The sequence below is a fragment of the Chelonia mydas genome, chromosome 6 (assembly GCF_015237465.2).
Source record: "Chelonia mydas isolate rCheMyd1 chromosome 6, rCheMyd1.pri.v2, whole genome shotgun sequence".
Lineage (NCBI taxonomy): Eukaryota > Metazoa > Chordata > Testudines > Cheloniidae > Chelonia > Chelonia mydas.
The window spans coordinates 77,231,079-77,254,679 of record NC_051246.2 but is presented as its reverse complement, the minus strand read 5'-3'; the positions used below and the strand labels follow the sequence as shown (position 1 = coordinate 77,254,679).

The 23,601-nt window shown below is 40.5% G+C and overlaps 1 protein-coding gene and 1 long non-coding RNA gene across 6 annotated transcripts in view; one reads left to right on the top strand and one right to left on the bottom strand.

Annotated features, from left to right (window-relative positions):
- Positions 1-23,601, bottom strand: part of RASGRP1 (RAS guanyl releasing protein 1) — a 72,424-nt gene that overhangs the window by 22,771 nt on the left and 26,052 nt on the right. For 4 of the 5 annotated variants that reach the window (XR_006291545.1, XM_027831512.3, XM_037900510.2 and 1 more), the window contains 7 exons: positions 15,743-15,848; positions 12,792-12,854; positions 11,077-11,208; positions 9,832-9,985; positions 5,728-5,901; positions 4,935-5,051; positions 4,105-4,380 (listed from right to left, as the gene is read on the bottom strand). Coding sequence is in view for 4 of the 5 variants with exons in the window: in XM_027831512.3 (XP_027687313.1) it covers positions 4,105-4,380; positions 4,935-5,051; positions 5,728-5,901; positions 9,832-9,985; positions 11,077-11,208; positions 12,792-12,854; positions 15,743-15,848 (1,022 nt within the window). In the remaining variant the exon portion in view is untranslated. Of the gene's footprint in view, positions 1-4,104; positions 4,381-4,934; positions 5,052-5,727; positions 5,902-9,831; positions 9,986-11,076; positions 11,209-12,791; positions 12,855-15,742; positions 15,849-16,915; positions 17,029-23,601 lie in introns of those variants that run through there. The other variant, XM_043548711.1, reaches the window with a different exon arrangement.
- On the top strand, positions 20,044-23,536 carry LOC122466200. The gene is made up of 2 exons (XR_006291546.1): positions 20,044-20,462; positions 23,177-23,536. It is a non-coding gene; the product is annotated as an uncharacterized LOC122466200 (long non-coding RNA).

The window sequence follows — 23,601 nt, the reverse complement described above, 5'->3', positions numbered from 1 at the left end:
AGAAAAGTTATCTAAGCCGTACAGGTCATTTTTAGCACTATTGCGATATCCACAAATTCAAGGAAGTCATTCCCAAGAACTATTGAGTTTCTTGCTGAGTTGGTTATTTGTGGATGTGGTATGGTATCTCTTTTGGTTTCCATATGATCAGCAGAGTCTGGGAAGCCATTTTTAATTGAAAAAAGAAAAGGAGTACTTGTGGCACCTTAGAGACTAACCAATTTATTTGAGCATAAGCTTTCGTGAGCTACAGCTCACTTCATCAGATGCATTCTGTAGCTCACAAAAGCTTACGCTCTAAGAACTTGGTTAGTCTCTAAGGTGCCACAAGTCCTCCTTTTCTTTTTGCGGATACAGACTAACACGGCTGCTACTCTGAAACCCATTTTTAACTGGTTTCTCAGAGGGAGAGGCTGTGCTCTCTACCTATGAGTAGCCTGTTAAGAAAGTCAGAAGAATACCTAACCCCTCTCGATAAGTCTGTATCCAGCAGGCAGTCGCTTAGAACATTTTACACTATTATAATTCAAACAGTTATGCAGAAGTGCTGCTATTGCTTGATACGTCTCATATGCGACTGCATTTTTGCAAGGAAAATAAGTGGTCTCCACTCCACTGTAGGCTCACCATATGGAGTTCCTGTGGTTATTATTGCCCAGACACTGCAGTATTTGTTTAGCTACACCTGAGATTTGAGTCTCATGTTATTACACTACCTTTTACAAGGAAATAATCTCTTTGGAAAGACCAAAATTCTGTTGTCGCATCGCACAAAGGCCAAGTGTCAGTTCTATGTATTTCTGGAAGAGTCCTCCACTCCCAAAGGCTGCTAAACCCAACCCTCTGGAATTCCCTCCATTTTTACTTTCTGGGAACTGTTTTATGGGATAGACTCGTCTAATGTAAGTTTCACCAGCAGATATTTCTGAGCAAGTGTAGAGGGCCAGGAGCAGTAGTGGTGGCGATGAGGCTACTGTAGGGTGAGGATTCACTCTTGTGAGATGGCCTTTATCCAAGAACAACGATCCTGAGACTTGTAGTCCAGTGATCATGGGAACTGTAAGCTGCTAACAAAGCATGTTTGGTATAAAAGGTCTTTCCTCAGTATGGGAGAGCTCAGAGAGATGGTAGCTACTTCTGTGAGCCTCTCTGTCCAGGAGGAGACTAGATGAGGGTAGGGGTGCTGATCTTGTCAAAGAGAAAGGGACTTAAGGAAGAAGATTGGAGAGGAGCTGAGCAAAGGACCATTTAGCAGGGCTACAGGAAGACTGAGCAAGCCCCTCCAATAGAGGGAAGAAAAGTGTCCACTCAGACCCTGATGAAGAAGCTGTAGCCTAGTGTCTGGGTTTTTCCTTCTTTTTGACTATTTTTGTGGACCCTGGAAGGGGGTAATTTTTTGGGTCATGTGCGGGGCTAACCCAACCAACCAACAGGGGACACTGGGATGCAGACCAAATCTGATAATGGTGGAAGTTGAACTGCACTATCATAGCCCTCAAACAGCATCAGCAAGGGTCCATCACTGGACATGGAGAACCCGACACAGGAACTGAAGGAGGCGGCACATAGTTTATGCTGCTGTCAGCCTGAAATCTGCTGTTTCAACATCTTGAATTCATCAAACCCAGCTGGGATCATAAACAGTGGGTAAGTACACGCCAGAGCCAGAAGATGGAGATGCTTATTCATAGTGAGAATCCTGGTGCTACCACCATTAATTTTAGAAGGGGGCTGTTATTGCACCTGGATGAGATAGAATTTTTTTTTAAAAAAAGCTTGCCTACACCCCCTTTTGCCTTGGTTTCTGCAAATATTGCAGCAAATAAGCTTAGTGACAGGAAGTTCTTGCAAATAACTGATTCTCAGCTGGTATTAGATAATTTTCACAGGAAGTAAATTTGGAACTCTTGCATACAAATTCACGCTATAAAGCTGATTCTAGGAGTTATGCTTATGTAACCGACAAAGGAATGTGTGTACAGGTCCCCCTCTGTAACCAATCGAGAGCTGCAGCTCGAGCTACAGTAGCTCATGCCCTTAGCTCTAGAGGTCCCCAGTTCAATTCCTGCTGTACCAGCCAAGATGGTGTCTCTCATACTTGTATAAGCAGGGCCCAGAAATATAGCATGTGACATGTCCAAACAAAACTGAACAAGGCTGCTCAAGTTTCTGATTTCAAATATATGCAAAAAACCACCTGAACAACCTACAGATCAAGAATTATTACTGCAGTAGTTGTAGTGATAATTTCAAATAACCTATAAATCTTAAACTGGTTTCTGGCAATTCAAAACAACAAGCTAATTTTGTCAAATAATATTTTCATTATGAATTAGTCACTCCTCCCTGCAATTACCACCACCTCTTCAAACTGACATGTCTGCTGATGCAAAAGCAGGTGACTAAAGGCAATGGGAAGGAGTAGGATGGAGGCTGATGTGAGCCTGGGGAAGGAATAGGCTAACCGCAGGCCCTGGAATGCTGGAGAGAAGCTACTATTGTCAAGTCTTCTTACAACAAACCCAGAGTAATGTACATCTGATACAGTCAGTCATAAAACACCCTCCATTTTCAAGGCTTTGCACTGAAATTGTGAATGACTGCAGTTGTATACATAAAATTATTTTTGCTAAAATGTTATGGAAAATAAGAAAGTTTAGGGACATAAAAATCACTTTAAACAAGGTATTAAAAGCTTTTTTATTTTTATTTTTTTGGAGGGGTGGGGCTGGGGGAAATTCAGTACGTAGCAAGGCTCTGTAGGAAAACCTGACGGACTATGGCCCTGATTCAGTAACACAGGTGTTTTACTTCGAGCACATGGTAGTCCCAGTGGTAGAGCTACTCATGTGCTTAAAGTTAAGTACGTATTTAATTGCTTTGCTGAAACAGGGTCTGTAAGCTGAAAGCAAAACTGGGCCATCTTGTTCAATTGCAACCTGCTAAAAATAAACAGCACAATTTGGGAAAAGTAAGTACGTATCAAAAATTCTTCATAGTTTGATAATACTCTAGGAGCAACTAGAATCATAGACTCGTAGGACTGGAAAGGACCTCGAGAGATCATCTAGTCCAGTCCCCTGCACTCATGGCAGAACTAAGTATTATTTAGACCATCCTCTAACCTGCTAACTTGCTCTTAAAGATGTCCAATGATGGTGAATCTTCCTAGGCAAATTATTCCAGTGCTTAACCACCCTGACAGTCAGGAAGTTTTTCCTAATGTCCAACCTAAACCGCCCTTGCCGCAATTTAAGCCCATTGCTTCTTGTCCTATCCTCAGAGGTTAAGGAGAACAATTTTTCTCCCTCCTCCTTGTAACAACCTTTTATGTATTTGAAAACTGTTATGTACCTCCCTCAATCTTCTCTTCTCCAACTAAACAAACCCAATTTTTAAAATCTTCTCACGTAGGTCATGTTTTCTAGACCTTTACTCTTTTTTGACTAAAACAATGATATTGAGACACACCCCCATCTCTTATTTAATTTGGAGAGCATCCCTGCAGAACTAGTAACATTGTCCTGTCAGAGATATTCCAGAAAGAACCACCATAAACACAGGCTAATTCCAGACAATCTTTGCTGGTACCATACAGCAGCTTCACAAAGAAAAGTAAAATATTCCTCAGAACTGAGGTACCTTTATCCCAACAGCATCTTATGATGCCTCCCCCTTCTCACGTTGAAGCACACAGCAGCTACTATCCGTAACAGGCACAGCAAACCCCTCCAGCATGCCTGAAGACTTTTATAAGATCATCTGTCTTTCCAGGAGTATCCGGGGAGTAAAGGCAGCTCTGCCCCTAGTTAGTGCCTCCTTAGTGAAGGTGTGCAGGTCGTGCTTGCTAATGTAGAATGTCTCCATTCCTTCCTATAGAAATAACCCCAAGGAGACTACCAAACAGTCTGTATTATCAAATACCTTTTCCTATAGCCCGTGTCCTTACCGGGACCACTGTGTAACCCCTACTGTACCCTAAAAACCTTAGCTATTTTGTTTTCGTATTAGCTGTAGCAAAGTATATATTTAGCTTTAAATGCTTGAGAAATGCATGAAAAGCTGTTCAAAATAGGCAGTGTTTCTGTGATCTTAGAGACCTACCGTGAGCAGATGAACAAGATCCTTATTAGCTTCTAAGGGAGGTGCCATCTCCTGGAGTTGTATCAGTTCATTTATGTGGTTATACAGAGACTGCAGTTTATGCACATTAATTTTTTGGTCCTCTAAGTAATTTGGTATGGCCTCATAAAGGGAGATCAGGTCCTTCAAGTGGACCCCAAGGATTGGGATCTTAAAGTTAGTGCACTCATTGTAGGCACGTCGATAATTGTCATAGTTCCTATAAGATGAGAGCAGTTCTGTCATTTCATTAAACACCTAAAGAAAATAAACAAAGTAGCAAAATTAATCGCATTTTCTGTGTTCATGATTTTATTCATGTGAACATATTTGTCTCTTCAGATGGTATAGAGACAGCCCATGTTATTGTTCACTGACGTGTTTTTATCCTCCAGAAAGCCAAGCCAAGATTTACAAAACAAAACAGAAGGAAGTAACCCTAAAGGTCTAAATCTTCTGGCTTCAAATGAAACCTAGTTTACAACTGCTTACACAAATATTACTGCCATTTAATAATATTTTAAAAAGCAATCCACCAATATTTTCAGATTCTGAACCACTTAATCCCTCGGATTTTAGCTTCACAAATTAAGATTATTTTTAATTAGGTATCCTTAAAAATACAGCCTCAAGTCACCAATTCCCCATCTTTCCCCTAACCCCACTTCCATCACCACATATTTGGAATCTTTTAATCTGTAAATGTAATTGGGGGGGAAAAATAAAAATTGTTTGCCTGAAGGTTGTCCAATCTGTATTACTTGATGTTATCTAAACTGTAGGTTTATGATACTGAGGACAGCGATACTGACCTTGTTGACCTCATGAGGAACATAAGAACTTGTTTCCTTGAGTCTGGAGATAGAGCTGTGACAGAGACCTCCTATCACTGCCATTAAAGTATTGAAATTCTGCAACTGGTGGAGCTTCTGTATTGACAAACAATATCAATTACTTAAAGTTTGAAGTTGTGAAATGTATACATCCAAACTATGCTTTCCTTTTTAGCTGGGGCCTAGGTACTGTTGGTTCTACGGAGTTCCTAAAAATGTCCTTTGTAGCACATCATTCTTGGTTATCATTTTTAAACAATCTTACTCCATTTTTATACTCAAGTAGTGTTCTCATTTGTTGGAGTGCTGTGTGAGCTCTTCCTTTATACAAAAAGCCTTTTTATTCTACAAGCAGAGAGCTTCTCCAAAGGACACCTCTCTTCAGTGCAAAGGTAAGATTTTAACAATGTTCAATGTTCCTGTTCAGGAGAATCTTGAGCATCTTCTCTTTATCAGTAATTCACTGGCAAATACAGTCTCTAAATAGTGACACCTCTGGAAGGTTAAGGAAAAGTATTGAGTGGTTTAAAAGGAAGTCTAGCTGCTTTGGGCAAACGGGTCTGCAATATGGGTCTCAAGGGAGAGACCTACTGCAGCTGAAAATAAGGTGATACTCGATCATTTGGTATAAAAATAGAGACCACTGCCAACTCTCCTTCCCAGCTGACCCCACTGGAGAGTACAAGTAGTGGTGAAGAAGGAATAATTAAAGGGATGACAGTTTCAAAGAAAGGACATATGACGAACCCAAAAAGGCCAAAGTGAAACTGACCTGTGCAACATGAATAAACTTGATGAATACTTCAGCCCGAAGCTGTGGTGTTGGCCTACTGAGTACCATTAGCTGTACCCACTGGGAGATACCATTACAAAGAGCAATGGACCTTTCCATTGTTGGATTCTCCTTTACGCAGCTGTTTACAATGTAATTCTGGTAATCTGAGAACTAAAAAACAAAAACAAATTAAACCTCATCCAGACTTTGTATATTCCATGAAGCCTGTGTGCAGATATAGATCTTCTTGCTAAATAAAATACAGTGACATGTTATGTATTTTATATTTATGTATAGAGCGGAAATCTTCCCCCATTCCTAAGCTCTTCTCAGCACAGGGAGGTAGAGCGGCTTCAGTCTGGGAGCCAGGTGATGCTCCCCAAATGACCTTATGCCACTGTCAGATATAGGTAGCAAAGCTCTGTTCCACCATGTTCCTATCCTGTTCCCCCAGCACGCAATAATGCCAAAGATGAAAGGAGGACTGCTGGCGCAACAGGAAGCTATGCCTCTGACAACTTGACACCAGTTGAGATTTCTCTTACATAAGGGGAATTCTCTACTGGCCATCTCTGGCCAACATATGTCCACTTCACATTGCCTGAGTGGCAAAAAGTGGCTGTGATGAACCAAAGAATCCAGCTCATAATCTGTACTATGTACTATTCATGAAATAGAATTCCACCACCATTCCATCTCAATGCTTCCAATGTTTCATCTTCCTCTGCTGTGCTTGAAGGCAGACAAAGTGACAGGTATGTTGTCTTTTTATTTAGAGCTGTTAGTAAGCAGCAAGCATCTTTTGAATTAGGATCTCTCAAAGGGAGGTTCTTGTGGGGTATGTAAGTGATCATGATTTAGAATGCTAGTGCCCAGCAACTTCTGACTTCTACTGTTAGTGAAAACAAATTTGAGTTTTCTTCTATGCACCCATTTCAAAGGAAATTGACTGATGTGAATTAACTAAATATTACAGCGGCAGAGTCCTGTGGCACCTTATAGACTAACAGACGTATTGGAGCATAAGCTTTCGTGGGTGAATACCCACTTCGTCGGATGCATGTAGTGGAAATTTCCAGAGGCAGGTATAAATATGCAAGCAAGAATCAGGCTAGGGATAATAAGGTTAGTTCAAACATCCTCCCTGATTGAACAATTCTGACTTATTAAATTTTATTTTATACCAAGTGGAAAATTAATTTCTCTAGTAAGCCTATAAGAACAGAAACTAGAAGAGACGGATCTGTAACAAAAAGTAGTAAATTGTCAGCTCATCAAGATGCTTTATGTTCCCTACAGCCTCTTTCTTATTTTTTGTCTTTCTTTTTTTTTTTTTAAACTAATAAGAGCTATCAGCCATTCAAAATCCATGTAAAAAAGCAGAGATGACAACAGACAACCTTGGTTTGTTCCCCTTGCTAAATTAAAAATGGAATAAATATTAACACTAATAAGCAGAGTTGTCTGTGAGCTTACAGAGTGTTCACATCCATTGTTTGAATTTTGGACCAAAGCCAGATTTGGCAACAGGATGGAACCCAAGCAGCCACTCTACAGAGCTGGATAATTTTTCAGTATTTAACTATATAATTATTGTCTTTGTATTGGTTTCAGTACAATAATGAATACATTTGATTAGATTATCTTGGTTACCAGAAGTTCTCCCTTCTGGAAAAGTCCAGAAGGCTTCCCTATAATGTTGGGCACATTTTTATATAATGTATTAGACAAGCTTTCAGAAGAATGTTGGTGTCTGAATTATTATTAAGGTTATTTAACAAGGTTGCAACGGAAAGTAATTTTGCACAGAGCGAATAAACATACCTTTTCATCTCCGATTTGTATTTGCACTAAGAACAAACACAGTTCATCTGCCCCAAACTGAACAAGAAAAAGGCTGAGTGAAACAACTGAAAACAGCATAGACTCATAGATGGCCAATGTGAGAGATCTGAGTTCAAAGGTCATTTTGTTCTTGCTCTAGCTTGCAGCATTGGAGCAATGATGTTTTCAGCTTGGAGCATTTGAATATCAGTCATTCATCAGCCTACCTTAGTATCTTTTTTAGATAATTATGGAGGGGGATCTATTAACCATCCTGTTACAAGGTTGCATCCCACAACTAGATAGGAAAAGGAGTGGAATTCAAATGGCAAAATTGCGGCCCAGAATGCTGGGGACATTGAGGTGGTGAAATATCATAGACCTGATTTCTGAGTATTTGGGTATTTTTTGTAAAATGGAAACCACCGTAAGTCTTGTAACACCATTAAAAGGTGTTCACCAGTACACTGGCCTAAAAAAACTCTCATTCTATGTAAGCGTCCTGAAGTTCAAATGGCTTAGCTATTTCGAGATTTAGGACCTATATAGATTATCACACCCTACGAACAAACACATGTATTATCCCACCATTCTGTAACAATTCCATCAAACTCAAAAGCTCAGCTCTTAAAACCAGTGATTTTGCAATGCTAACATCTTGTTCACACTGGACATGCTCAGAGAATTAAACACAGACATTAACACATTTGGATGGAATGACTAGAAATTAAAGCTAGACAAATTCAAATGAGAAATACAGTTGTGGGGGGGGGGCGGTAGAGAAATACAGTTGTCCGGGGGGGGCTTCCCCCCCCCAAAAAATAAAACCAGTGAGGGTAATTAACCTTTGGAACAAACTACCAAGAGAAGTGGTGGATTCTCTCTCTCAATATAAAAACTGAATGCCTTTTTTGGAAGATATCCTATAGTCAGACACAAGCTCCTGGACACAATACAGGAAATACTGATGAACATTAATGATTTGATGGTAACTTCTAGCCTTAGAATGAATGAATGTACGAATAGTTACTCTCATGTTAGCATTATATCATCTAATTTGCATAGTCTCAGCCATAACAGGGACAAGGATCAGGCTACTATAGTAGGGAGGCATTCTGCAAGGAGTTAAATAATCACATTGTTTAATGGATAAAGCATTTTCTTTTCCTAACCAAGTCCCAGTGAACTAATTTTTTATCTCAGATTATCACTAGTAAAGTATGCAGGAACCTATGTTACACAGCTAAGTAACTGGCTGAGAACTATGAGGGAACCAAGACTCTGACTGTGCATCATACTTGTTATTCCCATTAATCATTAATTAATTAGTGTCTGCACAGAGCTTTGAAAATGTTAAGCATTATGTAATCGTTAAGTATTATTACTGCCTACAGGTAGGACCCTATGCATAAATGCGTGACTTCAGTCCCAAGGCTGTTAGATTTTAACTAACACATGAGGAGTCACGTACCTGGAGCTTAAAATAAAGTGCACTGATGCATGACTAGGAGAGGTTTTTTTGCAATCTGTTCAACATCCCTCTAACTGCAAAACTTATACTTCAGATTCTAGTGCTACCATCCAAAAGATGAGCCTCTTTGTTCTTTTAGCTGTGCATCTTATCTCAGCAGCTTTAAAACCAGTATTGTACACATTTCCGGGGTGGGGAAAGGATCAACTATACCCACTGCCCCTCCTTGCTGCTTTGAACCTGCTGTGCACTCTTTTGTTTGACACACAAAGAATACCAAACCATACTGGCCTTTTCTTTAGTGTGACAAAGAAAAAAAAAGACAGTCAGGTACAGCCCCCATTGGCCTGTTTAAAACAAAGTGTTACTTCAATATTTAAGGGGTTTCAGGGCTCTTCAGGAGCCCTTGTAAAGAAGTGCTGCAGCGCCCCTCTGCTGTCATAGTGGGGTGAGTACCCCAGGGAGACAAAATCAGGCAGCCTAGCTCCTGTAGTGCTTTGCTCTCCCCATTCTCCAGTCTCCCTCACCACCACCCCTCTCCCCTCCCCGCAATGCCACTTGCATCAGCTTAAACACTGTTTTGAGTGAAAGGACATTGCTTGTTCCTCAACCTCTCCTTCCTGATTCAATCTACTATCTGAATATAAGGAGGATCAAAACTCTCTGCTCTGTCCATGGCTAGCTCCCCCAACCCAATACACGCACTTTTTGAAAAGACAAAGTAAGGATCAGGATGAAAGTGAGTCCAACTGCATGCATAGAAGGTTAGTTGTTTTGTTTTTCCTAGCCAAAAGCTGATCACTTACTGATATTCTTCGGAAGGACTTAAATTCAAGGTAGGTGAGGTGGTCTGATAGCTCTTCCGGCTCTAGATGATCAAAGAGAAGTGAGACTTTCCTTTTCTTACTGGTGTTGGGCTTTATCCGCTGTGTAAGCTTTCGGGACCAATCCCGGGAATTTCTTTTTATAAAAAATAGGAAAAAGTTTACACGAAAATGGAGGTTGCTTTTTGCAGGAAAACTAATTTACATTTCCCCCAAAACAAAACTGTATCAGTTGCATGATTTATTGCAGCTGAAAACCAATGAATGATTTGAATTTCAAAAGAACAATTTTTTTATATTCATTATGAATGATGGACATTATGACATATGCAGTGTAGTTGTAGCCATGTTGGTCCCAGGATATTAGAGAGACATGGTGGGTGAGGTAGTATCTTTTACTGGAAGTTGGTCCAATAAAAGATATTATGACAACAGTACTGTTGAATGCTTTTAGCTTGCATTTTAAAAGTACTCTTTAAAGATAGTAAAATTACATTATGAAATAGAATACAGCCATAGTGATATCGCCTCAGCATTGCTGTGTTTAACTCTCTCCAGTTTGCTGTATCCATTGGATCAAATCCCAGTCCCATTAAAGTCAATGGGATTCAGTGGCAACAGGATTTGGTCTGTCCATTATGTCTTAGTTATTCTCAGGAGAGAGCCATGTGAGATACAGCCCCTGTGCACTTTATTTTTCTAGGTGTTCTGGGATCTATCCTTGACCAGATAATAAGACCAGCAACAACACATAAAATAACATAAGGAATTAGACATAATGAAATGAACCCTATATTGTCTTCCTAGTGATTTGAACTTTGGCTTTTAAAAAGTCCACTGTTTTACCCCATGTACACTCTGAGTAAAATGTGTTCTCCTTTTTCACTGCACTTTCAAGGAATTAAGTCTTTCAAAATCTTAAAGTCTTCTGTGTGCCTTAAAGTGAAGTTTACCCTGTTCAGAGGGTTGGCACAAGATCTCTGCAACAATTTAGTTAAACTTAAGCCATATTTTGAGAGCTTTAATAGGACTTAAATTGTCACATGCTGGCCCTTTGCACAGAGGTAAATTTCACCCTCAGTAAACTGAGATCTTTTGCACATAGCTAATATAGGACACTTGGAAATATTCCTAATCTAGTTATTGGAGATTGGTTACCATTATTTTAGGGAAGTGAGATGGTAATATTGTTTTGTTTTCCAAACAAATTAAAACCTTGACACTCACATTTGAGTTGTGTCAATTAGGCGACAGTGTAACTCCTCACCATTAGCTCTCACCAATTTCTGAAATTCCTCCATGGTGTGTGTTAGACTAGAATCCATTTTGAACATGATCCAGAACTCTGTTATCCAATACCTATTGTAAATGGAAAATATAATAATAAAATAGAGAATTTTGCTGGTTATTTGTGTAATTGAAACACCTGTAATGCTGCAAGGCAAACATCCAGTCTGGTTCATAACTTCTATGCTCTTTTGGTCACTCAGATTTTAAATTTTGCTTCAAAGTACCTTCTCCAAAGTACACTGTTCTATCAAATAGAGAGTTTATAATGCAAGAATCAAACACTTGTATTGACACTACCAACTCTGTCTTATTGCTTTGTAATGACTGTGTATGTGACAAACTTCAACGTATCTGATCATCTCAACATAGTATCTACACATACATATATATCAAACAACACAGTGAGCTGGCTCAGTGCTCAGACCTTTAAATATGTTGGGCAGATCCTCAGCTTGTGTAAATCAGTGTAGCTCCACTGGCTTCAGTGAAGCTACACAGATTTACACAAGCCAAGGATCTAGCCTGTTACTTTTTCTTTATATGGTGCTTATCTGTACCGCCAAATTCTACAACAAACTCATAATTTCTTGAAATCAGGTAGTTTGACAGTGAAGGCAATGCCTCATTCTAGGATTATTTTTGTTTATTATATATTGGGTGGGGGAGTGGAAACCCGCCACCCACAAATAAATAGAAATCTTTTTAGGTGACACAGTTTAACTTGATATGTACAAGGTATTTCCTGAGAAACAGTGCCTTGTACATAAGGTGGTCAGATTGCATGTATTATGTCTCATTATTCCATTCAGCTTATTTGGCTTGTAAGCCAGGCACACACACAACCTGGGTTTTCTCTAATAAATGGACATGTGTACTCTCCTCTAGGTGTGTGCATTTGTGAATTTTACATGTGCACAATTTGAAAATTCCATAATGTCCTGTAAAATACTGAACCATTCTGCACTAACGAAGTACCCCTTTTTGAGACAGTAAAATGGTCATTATTAAAAAGCCGACATTTGCCAGCATCTATCATTTATTTCTTAGTCTAAGTACTGATGAAAGCATTAGTGCTATGCAAAAACTGTTGGCAAATGCTGACTCTCTAATAAAAACATTCTTTAAACTAAAATATCAACCATTAAATTAAATGTAATAGAAGGAAAAAGGAAATAATTTCCTAGGGTAACACTGCAATTGATTAAGTACAACTCCTTATTGAATGCAGTCAGGAGTTGTGCTTCATACTGATATAGCCCAATTATTCAACATTGCTTTATTTGAAAGAGAAAACTGTATGGTAACATAGGGCCCAATTCAACCAGCTGCTGATCACTCTCCACTTTCAGTGATGTCAATACAAGTTGAGGGTGCTGAGGTTTTTGGACGCTCAGGTTCGTAATTATGCACCCGTAACAGGGAGCTGAATTCATCCATTGATTTTAATGGATTTGTGGGCCATTGTGCAGAGATCTGTGCAAGTAAAACTTTAAGGAAGGCTGTGGAAGATCATTCCTCTTTTGAATGCTAACTTAAGAAATGCAAAATCACTCTTATTTGTGGCACCACATGACCAGCCTGAACAATAATAGCGAGCATGACATTGTATCACTTATTTTATTTCACAGATACACGATGCAAAAAATTCTTACCTTACAAAATAGCATATCTTTACACAAAGCCCAGAAGATTTCTTTTCTAAAGCATCCAGATATGTAGAGAACTGTTAAGGAAAACATGGCAGTTCACCCACGATCTGAGACTTGACATGTTCAGCATTTCTTGGGGCCTGATCCAATGCTCACTGATTGAAGCTAGTGGGAACTTTTCCATTGCCTTCTGTGGACATTGGATCAGGGCTCTGATGCATATTATTCTTCTGAAATCATTAGTGAAAGACAGATATAAATAGGACAGTTATAAATAACACTGACGTATTTCACCAAGTGCTGAGAGGTGTTAAGTAGTTAAATGAACCTTTGCTTTTCAGTTTGCTTCTTGGTAATTTTATTCCCAGTTTTCATTAGGACTTATCCATTCATACAGCTCGTTAAAGTATGAAACAAAAGGTTATAAAATAGTACTAAATTAATCAAGGACCATTTTTATGGAGAACTGCCTGTAACTGTTGTGATTTACCAGAGATAATGCTGGAGAGAAATATTTCTGAAGTGTTAAATTTATATTAACTGCAGAGAGAACATTTATTTTTATTCTATAAATGGTAATTTACATATAGAATCATAGAATATTAGGGTTGGAAGAGACCTCAAGAGGTCATTTAGTCCAATCCCCTGCTCAAAGTAGGACCAACACCAACTAAATCATCCCAGCCGGGGCTTTGTCAAGTCAGCCCTTAAAAACCTCTAAGGATGGAGATTCCACCACCTGCATAGGTAACCCATTCCAGTGCTTCACCACCCTCCTAGTGAAATAGTGTTTCCTAATATCCAACCTAGACCTCCCCCACTGCAACTTGAGACCACCTCCCCCAGTGCTTCTTGTTCTGTCATCTGCCACCACTGAGAATAGCCTAGCTCCATCCTCTTTGGAACCCCACTTCAGGTAGTTGAAGGCTGCTACCAAATCCCCCCTCACGCTTCTCTCCTGCAGACTAATAAGCCCAGTTCCCTCAGCCCCTCCTCATAAATCATGTGCCCCAGCCCCCTAATCATTTTCATTGCCCTCCACTGGACTCTCTCCAATTTGTCCACTTCCCTTCTGTAGTGGGGGGACCAAAACTGGATGCAATACTCCATGTGTGGCCTCACCAATGCTGAATAGAGGGGAATAATTACTTCCCTCAATCTGCTGGCAATGCTCCTACTAATACAGCCATGGTATACATGGAAGATCAGTTCAGGAAAAATATATTATGGGCATTATGGATATTTTTCTCCTGCAGATCTTTTATGCATCTCTTTATGAGGTATTGTGCACCTATTCAAAGAAGATAATTTACAGACTGTCAGAGGGCCAGATCAATCTAAATGGGACTCAGATCTACTGCAAATTGACCAGAGCTGGTCATGTATTTTTGAGGGATGAAGAGTGGTGGAGCTGCAAATTTGAAGGCAACTTCAAAAACCTCAAAGCCCAGATTAGCTGATCCATTCAAATCTGCTTTACTCCACCACTGACTTTGCAAATACATATATCTGGCTGGAAAGTGTGTGTGTGTGTGGAATTTAAAAATTGACAAGTGAATTACTTCCCTGACTGCAGAAAACCCAAGTTCCATAGGGAAGATGTAAACAATTATTTTGTTCCATTATTAAAAAAATGATCAGAAAGGAGTGGGGACTCTCAGCCACAGCTTGAAGTGAATTTGAACCCAACTCCTATTTATTGAGGATTGAGGCCTCTATAATTGATCACATGGTATATTTGGGTTGGTGCGGAATCAAGTCCCCTTTGTTTCTACTATTGTAGAGCAAAACCCCCTCACTTTAATATATCTATATCTATCTATCTTATTTACAGGTGACTGACATAATTTTGCGTTCACTTACAAAGGTGCTACTTCAGTTGTAGATAACTATTATTATTAGCGATTGAAAACAGGATTGTTTTCTTGACCGTGGGAAGCAAGTTGCCTCTGTAAGTCAGCTATTTGTTTGGTTTACACTGTAAACGGGAATGGCTCAATGTACGTGAGAATTGAGCCCCATATCTTGTTATTTCTGAGGAAATGCAAAACCGTAAATTAAATGACAATTATTCTACAATCCAAAAAGTAACTGCCTGATACCTTGGATGCTGCATATTGTGGGTATCTAAGGAAGTCTGACTGCTAATATCATGGCAGGTCGGTTTTGCAAAGCTATGCTAATTGGAAACCAATAAAAATTAGAGTTGTGGGGGGAAGTACTAACTAAAACAAGTTCTACCAAGTAAATGCCTGACTCAGAGGTTCCTGGTGTCTCTCAGGATTGGTTCCTAATTATGTTATGATCCATTAATTATGAACAAACATTCAGTAAAGCTAATAGAGTTAGGCAGTATCTTCCACAGCTAAGAATCCTCTAGATAAAAGAGAGCAGTTATGCCCGTATTCATGCTCTTAGCATCTTTTTTATGAGCGTCTGATGGGCCACAAACTCATTTTGTGAAAATATATTTTCACAAAACTTTGAGGCCCCAAAATACAATAATTAGACTGGGGATTGTTTTAAAATTTACCCACTTCATTTTTGGAACATTTTAACTTTTATTTGCATGGAGAAGGTAATTCAACACAGTGTGCATATCTTTCAATGATTTTCAGATATAGACAAGGTTAGCATAATATGAAGATCTTTCTGTACATAAATAATTACAAATACTGGGTCTGAGATTGCAACTGCCATGTAATTTGCTGGAAAGCCTTCTCCATATACCTTCTACCCTAGATCATTGATTACATCTGCCTAGGTTTGTTTTAAAATATGCAGACTTTTCTTAAGCACTAAATTTAGCCTTTCAGTTATCATGAGATGCAGAGGTGAATCCACCAATTTATTAATATAGACCTGTAGGTTGTATACACTTTACTTACCGTTCAGTCAATGTATTTCTGTATTACCTTACCTTAATAACTACAGGTGAGCATTACAAAGGATATAGATCAATTAGTTTTCGGAGCACATCCTCAGAAGGGATGATAACTCTGTGCATGGTCAGTGTTATCTGTAGCAGCTGGTTGTTTTTACATAGGTTTCCTTCTGAATCTGAAAAGTGAGGTGAAGCATTCTTATCAGGAACATAATAAGACTTGTCATACAAGAGGATAGGGTTTTTTTCAGCTTTCCTGTTCTGATCAGGCCGGTTCACATAAGCAATATCAGAGACAGTAGCTACTCTCAGGTTTCAGAGTAGCAGCCATGTTAGTCTGTATCCACAAAAAGAAAAGGAGGACTTGTGGCACCTTAGAGACTATTTATTTGAGCATAAGCTTTCGTGAGCTACAGCTGAAGTGAGCTGTAGATCACGAAAGCTTATGCTCAAATAAATTTGTTAGTCTCTAAGGTGCCACAAGTCCTCCTTTTCTTTTTAGTAGCTACCCTGTTGCATCAGTGAGATGAGATTATTTTGCAAGCAGAGGTGCATAGAAATCATTTGTACTTGCATAAAATATTTCATCCAAGGATTTGAAAGCCTTTTACAAAGATTAGTTCAACCTCAAAACATCCTGCAGAGATACACAAGTATAATGGCCCCAATCCAGCAAAGCTCATAAGCGTATGTTTAATTTTAAGCAAGTGAGTATAACCACTGAAACAAATTGATAAATTGAGGTGGAGAGGTTAGGTGAGGTGACTTATCCAAATCAAACAGCGAATCAGTAGCGGAACTGGATGTAGGTCCCAACAGGCAGATTTTTAAAAGGGCACATGCAGTTTTCTGCACACCTGACTTGCATGCCCAAGACCTTAGGGTACACACACAAGTCAGGATTTACACTTGCACACAACTATGCATGCACAATCCTAATAAGAGTGTGTATATCAGGAGATTTTGCACGTGCAGAAGTCCAGCGATGTGCCCACTTAAGAAAAAAAAATCTAGCCCCAAAAGTCTTAATACAAGTTCTCTTACTTTATCCATTACATTCACTGTACTACTATTAGTTTTTAGATACACATTTGTGTTTCTCGTATCTATACTTGGGAAGAATCCAGGACATCAAGTATTTCAGACGTGTTTAAATTAACATTACTGTAAATTTGTTACATAAATGCAAATATAATTACACCGAGTATATTATAAAAATTCAAAGAAGGTATTTTATAACAACTCTGGAGAGAGAGGCTTCGCTTCTTCTTCAACGCTTAGCCAGACAGTCGGCCGTAGTGATCGTTCGCCATTTGGTCTGTTCCTGCGCAACCGCAAAGGTTTGACCGTCTGAGAGTCCAACATGGGAACAGACTTGATAAACCCATTTAATAGGGGGTCTTCCTCTGGGCCACCTCCACCTCTCGGTTGGTGGAATTTTATCCCGGATGTTACATGCCGCACGGAGAACGATGTTCACTGGAACGTCTTGTGGCATCCTTGAGAAATGTCCGAAAAGCATAAGGCGCTGCCTGCGGACAATGGCCCCAGTAGTCCGTAGACCTGAACGACCATAAATATCTGCATTACAGATGAAGTCATTCCACTTTATGCCCAATATACAACGTTGACATTTTGTGTGGAAAGCCTTCAGCTTTTTCCAGTCTGTGTGGCATACTGTCCATGTTTTGCAGCCATACAACAGTATGGGAAGGATACAACTCGAATAAATCCTGAACTTGGTTGTCGTACTAAGATGATGTTGATTCCACATCCGTTGTAAACAGCCCATGGCAGATGCTGCGATGCCAATCCGATGGAGAACCTCTGTGTGAGAACTGAAGGAGCTGGTAAGCATAGAACCCAGATAGCAAAAGCTGGAAACCGACTTGATGGTTTCATTGTTCAAAGAGATTGGAGTCACAGGTGGACCTGGTCCTAGATTTTGCAGTTTTGTCTTTGATCATGAAACATGGAGACCAATCTTAGCTGACTCCTACTCCGTATGCTGGAGTGCCTCACAAAACCTTTGGGGCTCTGTACTAAAAGAGCAATGTCATCAGCATAGTCAAGGTCTTTGAGCAAGAGATGACTGATCTCAATGCCTATGAACCTGATGGAATGCTGCATTACGAAATCCATTGCCTGACAAAAGAGTGCAGGGGCTAGAACGCAACCCTGCCTAACACCAGATATTGATTTAAAAGGTGCTGACATCCCGTTCCCCAGACGAACATGGGCAGTGGTTCCATTATCAGGGAAACCTACACCCTTTAAGGCCTTCCATAACGTGACATGGTCTACTGAATCAAATGCAGCCTTAATATCAACATACACTACATGCAGGGGCCTTCTGAACTCACGATGTATCTCTGACAACAAGTAAAGGGCCAAAATAGCATCTAATGCGGACGTGTTCCTCGTAAAACCTGACTGTTGGGGGACGACGTTTCTGGTGTGGCAAAGGCTCCAGGCATGCCAGCAAAACATGCACAAATACCTTCCCTGGAACGGAGAGCAAGGTGATCGGCCTGTAGCTCTTACATTCACTGCGCGGTCCCTTGCCCTTACAGAGTGAGATCACAATACCTTCCTTCCAGGCGGTTGGCAGGGTTCCAGCTCTCCACACCAGACGAAAGATGGCCAGAAGTGATTCTGCTGCAGGATCAATAGCACATTTTAGCAGCTCTATGGGGATGCCATCAGCACTGGCTGTGCGTCCGTTTTTCAGTTTAGAGATGACACACTTCACTTCATCCAATGTTGGTGCATCAGTACAAATGTCTGAAGCCGGAACCACAGTGACTGCCAGATCACCCATCTCCGAAGAAGAGGCAGCTGAAGGATGATTCAGGACACTATGATAACATTCCACCCAGCGTGAGAGAATGTCATCATCCAATTTAACTGGATGGCCTTGGCTATCATTCAGGATGCCATCTGTAGTGACTACCTCTTGACCCCTGGGGTTGCAAATGGCATGGAATACTAGCTTCAAGTCGCCCCGGCTAAGCCAAATTCGACATCATCCGCCACTTGGTTATAATATGCCTCATGATCGCTGAGTGCCAGGGTGTTAAATTTTCACTTCAGCTGATTACGAGTGCACTTATCACCATGCTGGTGAGCTGCGGCCTTCAATTTAATTATCTGGAAGGCCTCCTCCAATACCCGGGGTTGGCGTGCTGGATGCCTATAGCCAATCATCTGCTCAGCAGATTGGTTGCGGGTAGAAGTGAACATGGACCAGGCAACCTCCACGTCATCTGGCAGATTAGCTAGAGCCGAGAATGTGTTGCTTTGACATCGATACAAAACCTGTTGCTAAACCTGGCATACGTAGTGCATCGATGTCAAACTTCATCGTCATCATAGAGGGCTTACCTGCTCGTTGGAACATCAACATCATACTGGCAACCAATAGATGGTGGAGAGGCTGGCTGGTTCAAATAGAAATTTGACTGACTTGCGATTTGAAAATAAAATGTAATCTGTTCGAGTGCTTTTAACTATATTCCCCTCTAAGAGCCTGCATTTATGTTACAAGTTGAGAAGAACAGCTGAAAACCAAAATAGCATAAAAATATTCTTGAAACAATGCTTAATGAGGAGAAGGCAAAATGGAAACAGTAGGCAAAACCCCAGAAACGCAGCATATTTGGCTGCATATATTGTTAGAGGAAAAACATTTTCAGGTTGCATATCACCCCTATGGAGGTGTTGTCAAGGCTAATCCACCTAAAAAACAATATAATGAAGAGGCAGATGTCAGGTAAGGGTTTTGGTGCTATCTGAAGGTGCCAACTGGGGAAGGTGGACTCCAGATCTGAAATCTCTCCTACCAATCAAAAATCTAGGATGAGAAGCCTCCCTAAGTCTTTGCCTAAGGATGCAAATTCAGCCTCTTTCTCCTGTGTCTGAGTTGTACATCAAAAGATAGGAGAAGCTGGGTCACTTTTAAGTCAACAGTTTGTAAATTTCTTCAGCATTGGTGCCTCAGCTCACTCACTTTAATGAAGATTTCTGTATTATGGCTCTCCCTGTGCTAAATACAGGACATCTAGCAGACAAAATAAGATATTGATCTACCATCATTTCATAGCCAATTTTTATTGACTCAGGAAACATCCTAGAACTTCTCCCTAACCCCTCCAAGTCAATTTAGGGTCCTTTTAACCTTGTGGGATTTTGAAACATGTCCCACTTCTTGAACTGCTTACTTTGGTTGCTGGCTGTGAGGGGGTGTTCACCACACACCACCCAGGAAGGGTTTAAGGTAGCTCAGAAGGGGCTAATTAACCTAGTAGGCTGCACCTGAAGGGAGATTTAGGCTTGACTAACAAGCATTAATTGAAGACGGAGCCCATCTGGGCAGGAGTAGGCAGGGCTTGTATAAAGCCAGGAAGGGAGAACAGAAGGGGGCTATAGCATAGAAGTTTGCAGTCACTTTCTGGGTGTAGGGAGGAGAGAAGAACAAAACCCATTAGGGGAGCAGAAGTCCTGGGATCCTGACCCCTGAGGGAGCTGGAAAAGAAAGCCGGTGGAGGGCAGATTAGGAAGGAGAGTGGGAAGACTTGCCTGGAATGGCACCTGGACAGCTACTCCAGTGAGACTTCCTTACCCTGGAAGGAGGAAAACTGTATAGTGACGTGGTTGGTGGGCCAATCCACAAAGACAAAGCATTACAATTCCTAGAGAGCAAGAGGAGCCATGGCATGAGCGAGCAAAGGAAGGGGATATCAGACTGGGCAGAACTAATTCCCAGATGCAGGCACAAGGGTGTCCCAACGGTGAGTAACGCCTGTTATGCTGGCTCCGACAAACGGTGGTATGTTTTGTTTCTTGTACCATTTTTGGAATTACACTGTCCAAATTGTTTACACAATAGTTCCCTCTTCAACATCTGTTTGACTAAAGCTTTAGAATTAATAGCCATCTTCATTTTTAATGATGCACTAATTTTCTTTCTGGATCATTTATAACTTTTAGTTGTTTCCTCAACCCATGAGCCCGTTTATAAGCAATCAAGCTAAATCTGGTCAAACTGAACTCATTTACATCCCAGTAAACTGAAACATTTTGGTTGCACTCCATTAAACCCTTTCATACACATCTTCCTTTAATAGTTCCACAAATATCGTCGCTATATTGTTCTCCACTGAGACTGGGCTAGTCTGCCTGAAGACAGGCCTAATTTATGGATCACATATCAATCTATAAGGGACCAATTCTGGTTTCAGTTACATGGGTGGGAGTCTCTAGGCCTTGCACTCATGTAACTGAGGGCAGAATTGGGCCCTAGCTGCATATAAAGAGCATATGAGCAGCAAAAAGAAAACACCATAATATGGATGCATATGGTTGTGCAAAAGAAACCCACACTGTGGCTGTAGGGTGACTGTTGTATATTTTGCACAGAAACACTTTGGCCTTAACAGCTTACTTTCTTTAAAGGATTAAGTGTGTGTTTTTGAATAAAAGCATCTTGATAAGCAAAAATTCTATGTCCACATCCTGGGACGCTGCTCTGGCAGGATAGTGTGGACAGAAAGGGGGCTTGAGCAGCCAGCTGAAGATTCCCCTTGTTCGGGGAACCCCTTGGTGGCATAAATCTGATAGTTTGATTTATACCATCTGTTCCTGCTCCTCCTGGTGCAGAGAGAGTACTGAAGAGACAGGAGAACATGTGACTGGAGCATGCTGCATTCTGGCAACTCTGGGCCCATAGAACAGGGCCCCTAGGGGTAGAGTACACTGATGAGAGCAGCCTGAGGATAAGCTGACTTGAATGAGGGGCTGAGCCAGCTCCATTTCCCCCAGGATAAAGGGAAGGCAGTAGAAAGCATGGAAATGTACTTTCTCTTTAGAGATTTTCATCTCTGAATATTTTGACAGCTTCAAGAGGAAAAGCCTTAGCAGACAGTTTTAGAGAAGAATTTTTTGTGTACTTCTTAACAAGCCTGCTAACAGCACATCCTTGTTAGATGGGCCGTGAGGGTGTGCAGGTGCACTCACCACTAGTGAGAAGCAGTGAACATTCTGGCAGGCAGATAAATGAATGGAGACCATTTTGAATTGCCCATAACATATAGGGGGAATGCGGTGGACATAATATACCTAGACCTCAGTAGGCTTTTGACATAGTCCAACATGACATTCTGATAAGTAAGCTGGAGAAATTCAGGTTTGGTTGAACTACAATGAAGTGGATCTATAACTGGTTAAACAACCACAGAGTACCTATCAATGGAATTATGTCAGATTGGAGGGAGGTCTCAAGGGGGGTTCCACAGGGATCTGTTCTGGACCTGGTGTTCCACATCTTAATTACCTGGATGTAAGTAAGAGAGCATACTGACCACACTTTCAGATGAGACAAAGCTGGGGGTGGGGAATTGCCAAGACTTTGGAGGACAGAGCTAAAATTCAGAGGGATCTTGATAAACTGGAGAACTGGGCTATAGACAACAAAATGAAATTAAATAAAGACAAATGTAAGGCATTTAGGGAAGAAAAACCAAATGCACAAATACAGAATGGGGAGTAACCAGCTTGGCAGCAGCACTGCTGAGAAGGATCTGGGAGTTGTGGTGGATCACAGACTCCACATGAGTCAGCAATGTGATACCACTGCAAAAAAAGCAAATAAAATTTTAGGTTGCATTAACAGAGGCATAGCAGGCAAGTCACAGAAGGTGATAGTACGACTCGTCATGGCACTGGTTAGGCCTCAGCTGGAATATCGTGTCCAATTTTGGTCACCAATGTATAGAAAGGATGTGGAGAATCTGGAAAGGATCCAGAGGCGAGCAACAAAGATGAATCAAAGTGATGGAAGGCAAGGCATATGAGCAAAGGCTGAAGGAACTGGGTATGTTTAGTTTGGAAGAGAGGAGATTAAGGGGGGACAGGATAGCTTTCTTCAAAAACTTGAAAGGCTGCCATAAAAAAGATGGACTACATGCAATGGGGTCAAACTACAGCACAGCAGATTTAGATTAAATCTCAAGAAAAACTCCCTAACAATAAAAAACAGTAGGACAATGGAACAGACTGTCTCTGGAAGCTGTAGAAGCTCCTTCACCGGAGGTTTTCAAAAGGAGGCCGGACAGCCATCTGCCTTGGATGGTTTAGACACAACAAATCCTGCATCTTGGCAGGGGGTTAGACTAGATGACCCCTGCGGTCTCTTCTAATACTATGATTCTATAAACTCACTCTATTCCCCAAAAATGGAAATGTCCTTGAAAGTCAAATAACAACCTTTTGGTTTCCATGTGTGCAAGTGGATAGAAAGTATTTTGACTCCTGCACCAAAACATCTGTTTGTAGGCTTCAATTCCCTTCAAGGAACCAGTAAGACATTAAAGCTCAGTGTTAGCAATTGGTATTTTGACCTGAAGCAATGCAGGTTCCCATATGGAGGCAGTTATAAACCAGATCTCTACTGCAATAATGTGATATTTATTCATCATAACTGATGGTGCCTTTTTTTTGTATCCAGATAAAAAAAAGAAACTAGTAGTTGATCTTAGCAGCTGGAAGCCAGAAGAAATCCACTTTAGGGTTCTTGAAGAAACAGCAGGAGAAATTGTGAAGCTGTTATGAATAGGTTGAGTGCCAGTAAGCTATTTCCATATCAGATGACTGTTTTTTTTGTTCATTTCCAATCTCCCAAAAGGGGAAGAAAAGAGACCCATGACATTGCTGACCACTTACTCAAACTCTTTACTTTACTAAATCTTGGAAAATAAAATCACAAAATCAATAGGTATGTAGATTGAAATATCTAGAGCTGTTTATTGTCAAAGATTCTTGGGCTGTCTATCGACCTGTATATTAAACTTTCTATTCTCAAGTGTGATATTGAGGTCTGGGTCTTCACTGTTTAGTGTTTAAAGTGCATTTAATTCATTATTTAGTTGTACT